Source organism: Pungitius pungitius, chromosome 10 (assembly GCF_949316345.1).
Source record: "Pungitius pungitius chromosome 10, fPunPun2.1, whole genome shotgun sequence".
NCBI lineage: Eukaryota > Metazoa > Chordata > Actinopteri > Perciformes > Gasterosteidae > Pungitius > Pungitius pungitius.
Genome location: NC_084909.1, coordinates 6,041,083 through 6,054,889, shown reverse-complemented (window position 1 = coordinate 6,054,889; position 13,807 = coordinate 6,041,083). Strand labels below are relative to the sequence as shown.

The 13,807-nt window shown below is 45.0% G+C and overlaps 1 protein-coding gene across 3 annotated transcripts in view; it reads right to left on the bottom strand.

The window, feature by feature from the left end:
* LOC119228554 (FERM, ARHGEF and pleckstrin domain-containing protein 1) overlaps positions 1–13,807 on the bottom strand; it is a 39,076-nt gene that overhangs the window by 3,620 nt on the left and 21,649 nt on the right. Inside the window, exons 6-24 of one of the 3 annotated variants that reach the window (XM_037488289.2) lie at positions 13,398–13,495; positions 12,675–12,789; positions 11,171–11,318; positions 10,934–11,029; positions 10,686–10,849; positions 10,515–10,583; positions 10,346–10,421; positions 9,802–10,018; positions 5,828–6,015; positions 5,574–5,663; positions 4,073–4,206; positions 3,120–3,201; positions 2,798–3,035; positions 2,575–2,705; positions 2,387–2,455; positions 1,957–2,046; positions 1,621–1,703; positions 608–720; positions 233–396 (exon numbers count right to left, since the gene is read on the bottom strand). In XM_037488289.2, coding sequence (XP_037344186.2) covers positions 233–396; positions 608–720; positions 1,621–1,703; positions 1,957–2,046; positions 2,387–2,455; positions 2,575–2,705; positions 2,798–3,035; positions 3,120–3,201; positions 4,073–4,206; positions 5,574–5,663; positions 5,828–6,015; positions 9,802–10,018; positions 10,346–10,421; positions 10,515–10,583; positions 10,686–10,849; positions 10,934–11,029; positions 11,171–11,318; positions 12,675–12,789; positions 13,398–13,495 — 2,365 coding nt within the window. Of the gene's footprint in view, positions 1–232; positions 397–576; positions 953–1,620; positions 1,704–1,956; positions 2,047–2,386; positions 2,456–2,574; positions 2,706–2,797; positions 3,036–3,119; positions 3,202–4,072; positions 4,207–5,573; positions 5,664–5,827; positions 6,016–9,801; positions 10,019–10,345; positions 10,422–10,514; positions 10,584–10,685; positions 10,850–10,933; positions 11,030–11,170; positions 11,319–12,674; positions 12,790–13,397; positions 13,496–13,807 lie in introns of those variants that run through there. The other 2 variants (XM_037488290.2, XM_037488292.2) reach the window with 2 other exon arrangements.

Genomic DNA, 13,807 nt, shown 5'->3' with positions numbered 1-13,807 from the left:
CTTTTCACAAATTTCTATCCATATCTTACTTCAGTATTTATTTAGAAAAATAAATGATTTGAGTTTGTCAGCTTTTTTAAAGTTATATGTGAATCGTTTAGAGGAAGGAGTACAAGAGGATACTGTTCCCACTGAGAGACCACCAAAGCAAACTCAGACACAGAGAAGGAACACAGTGGAGCGGGAGAGGAGAGGCAGGTCTGAGGTGGAGTGCTGAGCTTCGGGCCGGTACCTCCACAGCTAAGCTAAAGTCCACCACGGACACACTGGTGTTCCTGTGCCAGCACACGTGCACCATGGTGTTACCACGGGGAGGGGCGGCCCTCTCCAGCGAGGTGCGCGACGCCGTTAGGTCGTCCTCGGACTCGGCCTCCGGCGAGGGGACGTCGGGGCGTTCTGGGAAAGTCGGGAGGTGGTTACTGCGAGACACTGAGTGGGGCGATGAGGGCACAAGGGGCGCTGAAGCACACACAACGTCAGATTATTCACAATTTAAACTCAGTCTTGTGTATGCGGGGAGTTCCGTCCGAAGGGTTTTTACTCCAAATGTATTTTCTCACGGTGTGTGTGTGTGTTCTCACAAGTTTTTCCTCATGTGGTAACTTACTGTTGACTATCAGACTGCTTGTCAGAAGGTCAGATGAAGGCCCATTGCTGGTGTTCGCTATGTCTATTGCCACCTGTATGTCGTCCATCCACTTCTCCATCTCTATGAGTGAACTACAGGGAGAAACACACACACACACACACACACACACACGGATCAAGTGCTCAGCATGTCCTATTTCCAGTCACAGCAGGAAGGCCTGCTGGTTAGAAACAGTCCAGGCAACAAGAAATGTCAGAAATTGGATCCATATTTGTCCAGGTGTCAGGCCAAATTTCTCTTAGAAGAGACCGAGACACCATCTGCTCATTCATTGATCCCCGAGTAGCTGGTTCGCTTTCTTCTCTGTCACAGGGAAGATGGCAACATTAACAATGAAGAACAAAAAGAAGAAAGAAGAAAGAGGAAAGTGAATTCTATTTTCGGATATTTATCTAGTCACATCAAGCTAGCACATAACCCATTTTTAATTAATTGGCTATTGAGATTTAATTGTATAAATTATATAATAGATGAAACTCACTTTATGACGAACACATATTGCACTGCAAGTTATTCAGCTTCTTATCTTTAATAAATGCTCAATTCCAATAGCTTTGTTGGGGCATATTGGTTAAAAATAAATGTAATGATTGAATGATAATTTTGTGTTTCTGTAGTTAAATGTTGTAAACAGCAATGCTGTTTTATTGTACTAATATGTGCAGGGAAGTTCACATCACAGCTCTTTTGTCTGGAGGACGGAGCGTAAACAAAAATACTTTTTTAACAGATATTTCCGTTAGTAACATTTAAATGATACTAAAAAGATGAGTGAGGCAATAAAAAAAAGAGAGTGATACCAGGTGGAAAATACACAGTTGCTGATGAAGTGAATGTCTTCGTCAGAGCTTAACTGCATTTTACTGGAATTTTTTTTTACGATTCCCAAATGTCTCCCCCCCTGCACTCCAGGAGAAGGCCGGCGTCCCTTTGCGTCGGGACCATTTGAAGAAGGTCCAGCTGGTTCTTACCTCGCTGCCACCACCACCGACTGCTGCTTCCCCACCAGCGTGAAGGCGTGCGGCACGCCCCACTCCTCTTCGCTCTCTCTGATCTACACGGAGACACGGAGGAAAAAAAAAAAAAAAAAAACATCAGGCAGCAGCGGTATGTAGGACAGCGAGGACCAAAATAGACAAACGGAGAGGACGAAAAGGAGCGTCGCTGAAAAGTCAGTGAAGGGGGAAGGACGTGCAGTTGTCCCGATAAGGGGGAGGGGGGGGGGGGGGGGGGTTCAGATCAGCTCCTTTAGGCGCCTCGTCTTCAGTAATGACGAACTGGTTCATTCGAGAGGACGGGGCACTTACTGTCATGCCGTGGAGCGGCAGCTGGCCGTGCACTTTGAACTGATTGGTCGCCATCATCCCTCGACTCGTGTACAAAATGACGTCGTTGAACTATTTACAGAGGAAAGAGAAAAGTAAACTAGCACTCTATCAAGCGTTTTTTTGTTTTAAAATAACTTAAGTGACTGTGTATCATTCAATATAAAATCCTCAGGAAGTGTCATAACAACGGCAAAGAAAAGAAGGAATACAACTTATTCTACAGCACGAGGCTCGACCACACATGCACACTTCTAAATAGTTTTATCCTTGTGTATCAAAGTAATATCTTCTGTTATATCACACATTACCAACACCACCTGACTGATGTGTAGCCCGGGAGGATGAGATCACTCGACTACATAACTTGATTAGTGGTGGGACCTGATTCAAAAAGAAAGTGGGTTTTTACCAGGAAAAACATTCTTTGCTGTAGGCCTTTTCCAGACAGTTTGCTGAGGCAGCCCAACCTGATGAACTCCTGCCAACAAGAGGACGCAAAAAAAAGGGCATTTATATGTCATTTGACACACACTGTACACGGTATTTGTAGATCATTTACAAGCTTCGCCGGTCACTTCTGTTAAGGTCTAAACGCACCCGACCAGGAACAACAAGATTGTCAACGCTGATTAAATCCTTCTTCAGCTCCAACAGCTTCTGGAAGTTCTCCATCTTGATGAGGCTTCCCTGGAACTGCTCCACCACCTCGGACACATCTGCCAGAGCAGCTGTAGACCAACCAGGGGTGAGAGATTATTGGAGATAAGACTGTTGAGATTATTCTGCAGCACTCGACCTAAAAAAAGACCTAAAGTTGTACCTCTGCAGTCCCTGAAATCCACATGAGTAGCTGGATAATGTTTGCACAGGCGCTCCAGGATCTGCTTGTAGTGACTGAGGCGGTGCAGAGGCCGCAGAATGAACACATTGAGCGGGACGTAGCAGACCTTTTGCAGCTCAAAGTCCCTGCAGAGACCCTCCAACCTGCGGGATGCCCTGCATGCCTTCTCCAGCTCCACCAGGACTTCAGATTGTTTATGCAGGTTTGCCGTCAGGGGCTAAGGATGAAGTTGGAATACGGCAAACATGAGTGAGTATTCATCCATTAGTGTAGCAGCAGATGTGCAAGAGTTGCGCCTCACCTTTAAGCCTTGCAGGTTCTTCAGCATGACATCTCCAATGCGCTGGTAGTCTCCTTTTATGTGAGCGTTGGAACGTCCTTCCCTAAAACAAGTACACATGAGCAATTACATATACATTATCTCTGAGTACAAATTCACTTAATGCTAATTTACTATTTATAAGAGCTGTATTTTATGCAAGACAAATTCTTAAAAAGGGATTTTGCAAACTTTAAAGAGAGAAATCCCCACCAGCAGGTGTCTCCCTTCAGGCTTACATCTTCTGCACAAAGTGAAGCAGTTAATGTGCTGCCATCACAGGATTCATTCAAAAAGGAATGAATTATTTCTGTCCAGTAATATTGCAGTAACTTGAAAAGATATATCCACACTGGAAAACACATCCTTCCCAATTGAAGGCAGACTACATTCTATTCATTCTCACAACGACCAGAGGTACATCTCAGCCATGAGATTTGAGTATGCAAAGCTACTGTGACAACTGCACATGCATTACTACACCATTTGCGTCAACATTTGAATGGGATTCTTATCAGCAGAGTTGACTCTGATATCCCTTGCAGCTTGAACCTTGAATTCTAACAATGTGAAGCCAAAATAGCCTTTGAGACCAAAACCCATTCATGTCTGCAGTTAACAGCCATACGTCCCGACATGCGGCCTTCATGCATCACTGCCTGCATATCTGTGAGTCTGTATTAAATAAAGCCCAATTTAATTAAGGAGATCAGACAGAAAAGGCCCACAGGCAAGAAAAAAGCCTTGGTGCAGCACGACTGTTGCCATGGAAATGATAGATCCTGGGGTCATCTAAAAAGGACTGCGTCGCCCTCTCAGACTAAAGGGCAATAAATCTCATTAGGATGAATTGGGTTACAGCCAGACCACCAACTCACTGGACATGTTCTGCACCAGACAGTGACGTTTTTGGATGTGAAATGAAATGGTCTCACCACAGAGCCAGCCTCTGCTCCACCTCCCTCAGAAAACCTTCGTGGAACTCGTGCAGCGGCTCGAAGGTGGGGAGGATGGTTTCCTTCAGAGAGGCTGGAGTTGCCTCATCTTGTCCTACAGCGTTCTGGAAAGACTGACATCACAAATAGGGGCTATGAAGATTTAGTTTACTTTAAAAGGGAAAACATCCTCCTTCCAGGCTCATGGGGGCCTCTGACTCATGCATTTCATTTTGGTGGATAGTATGGCTCGAATAGTCTAAATATGTCCCGATAGTCTTCCTTGTTACGGGGATTTGGGATGTTTTGCTATTCTAACAAGCACGCCCGCCCCCTGCGTAGCTCGAGGTGCAGACTACAAGTACAAGCGGAAGCAGCCAGTAGATTTACCTTGATTTAACCGTGTCAATGTCACAATGTCACAACAGATTAAGGATCTCATCTAGACGTGCTTTAAGAAAAATAGTAAAAAAGAAAAGGTAATCTTGAAGGGAATTATATTATACCTAATGTTCTTCAATGAAAGATCCAGAATCAAAATATTTGTCATTTAAAAATTCTAGTGCTAGATTCTTCCCATCAATTCACAGTGTGTGTGATTTCATTTTCAAAAGGGTCACATTACACTTGTCAAGGTCAAACATTTATTATGCAACACTTTTCTAATTCAGATGAAGCCCCCATGCAACAGAGCAAAAACTGTCTGATTGGGCGGATCATTTGGATCTAGTCCTAATGTTTTGGCCCAAAGCTTCTCACATGCAAAAGTTTCCTATAACCATCGTTCATTAAATCCGAGTTGAAGTCGAACATTGCATGTTGTGCGTGTTTTGGCACAGGGGGCACGCAAGAATAGCATTATTGGACCGACGTGATGGGAAAGGAAAGTGGGTTTTAGGGGAAGCCCGAGTGTTGCTAGACGTGCTGGAGGAGAACGGCCAGCTGTTGTTTGGATGCCTTCACCTCAAACCACAGTGCCAACCATTGCGTGGGAAGAGAGAGCGAACAGCTGTAAAAAAAAAAAAAAAAAAAAAAGAGCACAAGAGCCAACCCAAATATTTATGAGATGTGCGAAAGGCGAAAGGAAAAGTAAGAGAGAAGGACTGAGGTCCTGAGCTCAAACCGCTGAAGGAGCGGCCTGCAGCACGTTTAATATCCGGTTTTCCACCAACTGAAACGCTGCACATGCTTGTAGCCAGCCAGTCATTTAAAGGGAAGCGACTGAAATGGAGGAGTCGCATGTAGAGGGAACATGCGCTTTGAATCCATTCCATCTCTTCCAACACATACTCTGTTTAGTATTCAAAGCCCCGAGTGAGGGAGATGAATGCAATTCGAAGCACGGGTGTGTGGAATGAATAAAAAATGAAAATCTGCATCTGCCAAAATACCCCGGCGTCGATGCCCGTGTCTCCGCAGTGGAGCAGATAACTGGAATATCAATGTTTTCAACGCAGGAAAAAGAAAAAAGCAAATGGCTATTTTGAAAAAATGCTCTCACCACAGTCACCACCTCCAGGTCCTTCAGATACGTCCTTTCTGTGGTCAGCAGTTCCTTGGCGATAAAGTAGGCCCGGTCCGTTGGGAACCTCTGACGTCACAACAGGGAGAAAGAACAAATGAACTGGCCAACTATGAACAACTTTAGCGAGTGTGTCACCTATCTAACCGGTCCATTCATTCCAGTAGACCAATGGTAAAACACCGCTTCATTCTCTTCATTCAGAGCTGTATTAAAAAATCTAGATAACTGACCTTCCTTCGACCCTCGTCCTCCTCGTCGGTGCGGAGGCTGCTGGCGTCGTTCAGCAGCGGGCTGGTCAGGGGGGAAGGGGGTCGCCCGTCGGGACTTCGACCGCACGGCTCCAGTGACTTCCGGCCATTGACCATGGCGTGAGGGGGGCCAGGGGACGCAGACAGGTGAGGGCTGATGGGCGCCACTTCTGTACGGGGTCAGCAGCCAAAGTGAGGGGAGAAAACATTTAGTTAAGTCATTCAAATTGTTATTTAGACCACAGATGGGTTTGGTTCACTGAGATCATTTATACATATGTACTATAAAATATCTACAGAAAAAGGCTAAAAATAACATAAAAACTAATCTAACTTCTAAAATTGTATAGAAAAAAATGTCGATATTTTTTTTTGTATCATTGACTAAACATAAAAGAAAGCGTTTTTTTCAATTATTAATCAAGAAATGAACAAGGTAGAAGTAATGACATTACTTTCTAGAATTCAGTTCATAATCCAACATGGCAAACCCCTTAGTGGTGGTGATACTATGCAGGCTAAACCAAACTAGCTGAAGTATTAACAAAAAGGTTTGACCCCCAAAACAAGAAAACTGCCTGTATGGTCCAGGCATCTCTGTCAGTCGTCCTGCAGCCTCAATCAATACACAGGCTGAGACACGTATTAAAGGAGGATCCCCAGCCGCAGCTCATTTGGGGTCATTGAATACGGACACTATTCACTCAGCTTACTTACTATAGCTGCAACTTGCCCACCTTCCTTCGCTGTCCTCTGGTGCCACGACACAAACACGATTACACTCACGCAGAAACCAGCTCAACAGACCAGCATGACTCTGGAAAGGATTAACTATGACCTCTAAGGAGCGGAAAGCACAGTGCACGGCTACAAGATTGCTACAAAGTCAGAGCCGAGAAAAGAAAAAAGAAGAAGAAGCCAGGTTTATGTCTGGCAGCACTACAAAACTACAGGGAGAGTGAAAAGAGGAAATCTAAGCACCACTCACTGGGGGGGTTTTAAAAATGAAGATTCAGGATAAACCTTGTGTCATGAAGGTCATTTTTATTGACTCTAGAAGAACATATATACAAATTAAGTTAATATAAATTGGGAGAAAAGCAGCAATATGAGGTCAAAGCCAGGTGAGTAAGTGAGACTGAAGGGAAAGAACTCGAGACGTTACCTAACATATGAAACAGATCTTTATAAATTATAAAATAAAACAGCCTTGGGACATTTTATGATTTTGTTATCGTTGTAACCGATGTGTGCAATAACTGTATATCGACAAGCACTTTTAGAATTCAGCCATGAATTCCTCGTCAATTCCTAAACTCTGCTTTAACATGACTATCCATCTATTTCAAGCAACTTAATAAGGTTAGAGGCAAATCTAAGAAAATCCCCATATTTCTCAATTTCTACATGAACATGAGAACTAAAAAAGTTTGGGTTACTTAAAATCCTTTTCACTGGAGCTATGCTGGTAGAGAGGGAGGCGGGAAACGCGGTGAGGAAGACAGGAGTAGAGCATGGTCGATCTTCTCTTGCGATTTATTGCTACATAAAAAAAAAATATATCGAGAAAGACTAATGGAGTCTGATTGTTGTCATGTCCATGTAGAATGAAAAAACATCAGCAATTGATAGTGATGAAATATGAGAAAACAATCAATTCCCAAAACAATCTGTAACTTAAATGGCTAATAAACAAAAGGGATCTATTCAGATCCTAAAAAAAAAAAAAACGCAGAATCTCATTACGCTGCGGGACGTCAATGCTAAAAAGATCTTAGAGCACAAAAGCAGTCGACTCGACAGTGATGGATGACTCCGGAGACTCTGTGCTTTGAGCCGTCGAACTTAAACGGCCTTTCACGCATACACAATTCCCAAAGAAACCTGCTTCTACTTTCCTAAATGTTCTAAAGATGCTGTCATCCTCAACCTGCTCTGCAATAATTATCCGTGAGCTGGACCATTGCAAAGAAGAAGAAGAAGAAGAAAAAGGCGACCCAGATATTAGTAATCCCGCCTCTCTTCGCTGAACAGACTGAAGTGAGTAACAAAAACAGGTTCACATGCAGCTGCAGGAAACAAAAGAGAAAAACACTGGACAGTTACATGCCGACAGACAGGTGGTTACATTGGACAGAGAAAGAAAAGAAAGAACAGAAATGTGACACGAGTAGCATCGACAACGCAAAAACAAAACAAAAAACATGAGTGTAAAAGAAATCCAGAAAAGTGATCAATAGATAAAAGTGCACTGCCGCTTTGCCATATATGTGGAAACTAGAGTTGATTCGGTTGACACTATAGCTGTCGGAGGGCTGAGCTTGATTCCAACTTACCGAGAGTGAGTCACATGCAGAGGGGCATGTGGATGGTGAGCATAAGAGCCATGAACTGATGTGGAGTGGCTACAAGATGTCTGCGACCAAAACTGCTGCTTTTCTAACGCGATAAAATGATTTTTCAAAAGAGGCTCTGTGAGCTTATATTTAATCCCGTTTTATTTCCTGCCAAATTCCTGCCGGCTGTGTGATAACACATGACGTTTCGGGTTTCAAGTTTCAAAGGGAAGAAGGCAGCGTGAACAATAAACATTATTGAATATCAATCAGGTGTTCATGCTGGTGTTTGCAGCATATTAATTGGTCTCAACTCACCAATCTACATTCAGAACATACTACTCTCACATCAGATCCAGAGCCTTTCAAGAGCTGTGCAAAGTGTATAATGTAGAAAACATTATATCCATCTAAAGAAAAACAGAAATGTCTGCAAATAATAAAAACTGATAGTCATAAGGCATCTGAGGCCTAGGAAGTGAACATCTCCACCTTGTTCTAAATGTAAAATATATGTAAAGTGCAACTGTAACAATAAATCATCTTTCTATCGGTTTAAAACTGACAAGAAATTAATAACTATTTTTTTAAAGTCTCTGCAGCATTTAGTAGCTGTTTAAATCCCAACATGGCACTTGTGTTCTGCTAATGCAGTAAAAGAACTGGACGCTATGTAAACCCACTCAGTGTGACAAACGAGTCGTTCCCGAAATCTCGCAAAGGGAAGCGCCTCTCTCGAGTATTCCTCCGGCAGAAATAATCTGTCGTCCACCAAACGCTGCTTTTCCCCACACCGCCATGACCAAGCTGAACACCTTTAACCTTCTCTTTTTGGAGGGGTTTTGAAGCCGTCCGTGCACTAGCAGCTGAAAATCTGTGCACCCTCCTCATCGCTGAAGGCGTAGCATGCGTCCTCCTCCTCCTCCTCCTCCTCCTCCCCCGCCTCCTCCTCATCTAGCTGCAGGCTGTCAAAGGAAAACCTGTTTGCGGGTATGGCGGAGGTGGAGTTACCCTCCGCTGCACTACCAACCACCACAGGGCCGCTATTGGCCTCCACCTCAGACTCACTGGACTCTGAACCGCTGGTGGTGGAGCAGTCGTTCATTTGAACCGGGCCCACGTGGGTGACACCGGCCTGCCCGCAGCGCTTCGGCCCCGAGCCGGCCTTGGACCGGACCGCCGCCGACAAGCCATTGGCGGCCATGCGGCGCTCCAGGGCCGCCATGCGCTCGGCCCGAGAAAGGACAAGGAGGGATCCCTGCCCGGGGTTCGGGTACGTCTCGGAGTGCCGACTCGGCTTTTGTAACCGCGGAGAGCGGCTGGGGGCCGGCGAGCACCTGCCGTCCCCGCAGCGAGGGGCGGCCGAGCCGGAGCCGAAGCCGAAGCCGTTGCGCTCGGCGTAGCCGAGGGAGATCGACCGATGGTCGTCCGCGGCGGCGACCCCACTCCTCGAACCCACGTGCGGGGCCCCACCACCGAGGGGCGGCTCCCGCCCGGCCCCGTTTACGCCCCGCGAGCCGGAGCCGCAGCGCGGCGCGGGCCTCTCCCTACGGTTCGACCTCACAGTCTGGTTAGATTCACTGCAAACGGCGAAAGGGGCGCCAGCCCGAAATGCCGGACCTGTACTCGGAGGTTCCGGGCGGGCCGCTTGCGTCGAGCCTCTCGTCCCCTCGGCCCTACACGAAGGCCCCGTCCTGTCCTCGCGGCCGCCCCTCTGGTGAGGCGGACTGGAACCGGGCGCCGCCCTCGAGGCCGAGGCGTCCTCCGCACTCACCAACACCGACTCCTCCCAGTGGCGGCCAGCAGGAGAGTGCGCTCCGTCCTCGGGAGCCTCACCCTGAAAGAACGAGACAGAGGCGGGTCGTCTCATTCATTAATCATTACGTTTCATTCGATTGTGAATACTAACGGTGTTTCATATCAAACTCTATCCGACTTTAAAGTAGCCTGGAAAGTGTTTGACCACATGGAGGATCGCTTCCCACTAAAGGCACCTGCTGATCGACACGGTGTAATGGTGCAACCTCTCGCTTATGGATGTGTCAAGGACACAGTACTATTGTTTTTTTTTTTTTAGGTGCACAATTCAATATAATGAACATAATGAGATGCTTACTGTGACAAACTACCCGGACAACTGCCCAAAATGCGCCGAGTCACTCACCTCGTTTGGCACGTCCTGCGGGCACAGACAAGGCAACGGCGACAGGCGGATGTCGTGTTGGACCCGGCTGTGTTTTCTGGCAGACAGGATGTTGAAGGTCAACGTCAAAAACTCTGAGCACCCCTCGACTAGACCGAACGTGTTTAAAAAAAAGTGTCACAGCCTTTACCTATCAAATGGGATCTTTTTGAACTCGGACTCCCTCACGTAATCAATCACCTGCTTCTGTGTGCGACCGCTGTGGAGGACAAGCGGAGAGGAGGCCATCGCTTTTTGGAGAGAGCCGTCGTAGAATGTGAAGCGGTGAGATGCAAAGAGGAGCTTAATGACGCAAACTAACCTGAATCTGAAGGAGGAGCCTCGTGTGAAGAGCACAGGTTTGGGCTTGGGCTTGGGCTCCTCGAAGAGGCGGAAGAAGGCGTGGTATTCAACACAGATCTTCCAGAAGACTTTACAGCAGTCCCTGCTGCCCATCAAAAACTCCAGAGTGCCCTGATATGAACTCTGGGGTACACATTAGAACATTGCTCACACCACCTGACACTGATGGGGTTTTTTTTTGTACGTCACACAGTGCGTTTCACTTACATTTAGATCCGGCCTCAGCTTGATGAGGAACCGTTTCCTTTTGAAGCTCAGTTTACGCACTTTGGACCAGTTGAAGGAGTTAATCTTTGAATGCCCCTGAAGTGAGGAAGAACACCTTAACCTTTACAACCGTGTGACACTTTTAACCAATGAACATTTCTTCTGAAGGGAACTTTTCATCTGTACCATGCCTTTAACACGCCGTCGCGTTGACCTATACGACCTGGTGTGACTGACCTGAAAGACCAGGACGCCGGTGTGGCCCACGGCCAGGCTCAGCCCCGTGCCCTCGCGATCCTTGGCCGGGTGGAGGCGAATGCCATACATCTCCAACCTGCGCGCCACTTCCAGTAACTGATAGTCCGATTCTGCTGGTGATTGACCTCTAGCAACACGAGGCACAACATTTACAACAAAGTTAAAGAACAACGCTGGCAATGTGTGGTGTTTTTTCTTTGTCAAATAATCCCACGAAAAAGAAAAAAATGCAAATGAACAAACAATGTACTCCACTACGAAGAGCTTTTGTAGAGCCGAAGACCGATATAAACGCACCCATTTCACAAAAAACACAGATGAGCCACTGCTGCACGGGTGTGTCATCATTAAATGAATGCGGGTACGGCAGTTTATTTTTAATTAATTCTATACGCACCAGGCTGCTGTTGGAAATGCTCCCTTGAGCACCACTTATTTAGTAAACCCAAGCTGAAAACTATCCTGGACAAATGCACCATTTAATTACATTTCCGTCACATTTGTGGCAAACAAACTTCTATGTTTTTTTTTCCAAGATTCATGTCTAACTGAGAACAGTAGAATGAGCAGAGAGTTAGCATTGAGTGTTAGCGTATCGCTGGTTAAGCTATTTTCAGTTAAATATACACATAGGTATATGAATGAAAGAATAAAACAGAATAACAATTATCCAGCATTAATAAATATATGTATCTGTACTTTACTCAATTGTGTATTTTGAAAAGGGACAATAGTAGGGAGGGTGATACAGCTAAATTAAAATAACTAATCCTACTTAAATCTTAAAAACCTAGGGTGGAGATTTAACTCTGCATGGCACCCAGCCAAAACAACTGCAGTTACACTTATCAACTATAAAAAGACTGTTGGAAAAAAGTGAAAGAGAGCAGTCAAATCTAATTGGAGCTCCTTTCTGCAGCAGCTGCCGACTGCGTGGCCTCCTGCAACGAGGAGGTGAGACAAGGAGCTTGCATTCAAATAGCTGCACTGATGACATTGGAGAAGACCTCATTGAAGGGAGGATGGTGGGAGGAGATTTTCAGAGCTTCCAATGATATATACACACAGCAGCCTATGACTCCTAAACCTGAGGCTGTTATTTCATCTCAAACTCCTTCATCGGAAAAGTGAGAATAGGCCTTAGAAAGTTTTTACCTTTCTAACCCAGCTCACAAAAGCTGTTTGAGTCATTTTGTGGGTTGAAGATCTTTTTTAGCAGCATGCAGCCTTTTGACTTGCTTTTCTAAGTTGACAAAGGACTACACAGACCAATTGTGTTCATTCAATGGCACATTTGCCAAACATGTTTCCCGTTTAATAAAAATAATAAAACATCCCAGTGGGGAACCCACAATTTCTGAATAAACCGATCCTGTTGAGCCGTGGTTTCAGTGATGTTTTCAACAATAAATGACTGGATCACATAAATGCTCCATTTAAAGATGTGCGCACACCTCACACAGGTCGAGTTGCAGAAACTCACATAATTTTGGAGTGAAACTCCATGATCTTGTCAATGAGGGGTATTTGATCCGGGATGTAATTGTTGTTGAGGAGGTGTGACCGGCACTGGCTCTCCTCAAAGTCCCCAATCTCAGCTGAAGATCAAGGAGAAGAAAAGTTCATTTCGTTATAGAAATACCTGCTACAAAATTATGATGTGTGCCAAATTAAAATAAAAACAACATTAAAGGTGACATTTACGTTCTTTAGAGCTCAAAACAAATTATTTGGTCATACTACCTGCCTCAATGTACTTCTCTCCCTATTTAAAGTCTGCTCGTATTGGCTTAGAGAAACATGACGCCCCTTTGTAAAAAATTCTGTAGGTCTCAAGTCGAGGGCATTATATTCTAATGAGCCTGCAAGTAGCATTTCAAGCGGAGCTAAATCTGAATGGCTTTTTTCATTCTGATCAGGGCAGACCACAAAAAACAGACCAGGTTGTTTCATTTCACTGAACTGTGCACTGCGGACACCTTAGTGTTTGTGCAATTTGCTAATGTTCTGCAAGAGTATTAAAAGGTATCCATAGCAACACAGATATAATTAATTTGTGATGGTGCACAGTGTGCTACATGACAATGTTTGATGATAAGCTTTGAGTGGGGAAAAGAAGACAAAAAAAAGAAAAAGCATACTGCGGCCTTAAAGACAAATATGTGATCAGTCGAGCAAAATGAGGACGCAGCCACGAGGAACTTACACTGGATAATATGGGTGACCATCAGTGCCGCGCTGGTGTCATTGCAGGTCAGACGTCCACAGGAAACATCCTGTTTGATCTGGAGTGCAAAAAGATACCTGGACGCAAACACAAGAAGTGTTCACAGATCCAATAGACGAGTCGTTTACAGTGCTGCAGACGGATCAGATGAAGTTTAATTATAACGCAGTGCACTGAAGAATTCTAACAGGGCGCCCACCGTAGGTGGTTCAATGGGATTCAATTTCAGATTTAATGTAAACCGGTTCTTTTTCAATTCACACAATACTTCCATAAGAAGTTAAGCAAGGTGCACATTTCAGGTTCAGTAATTACTTATTTAAGAGAGAAAAAAACCATATAGTCTTAAATACTGACTTATATAATAAGTCATTGTAATTTGGTATTAG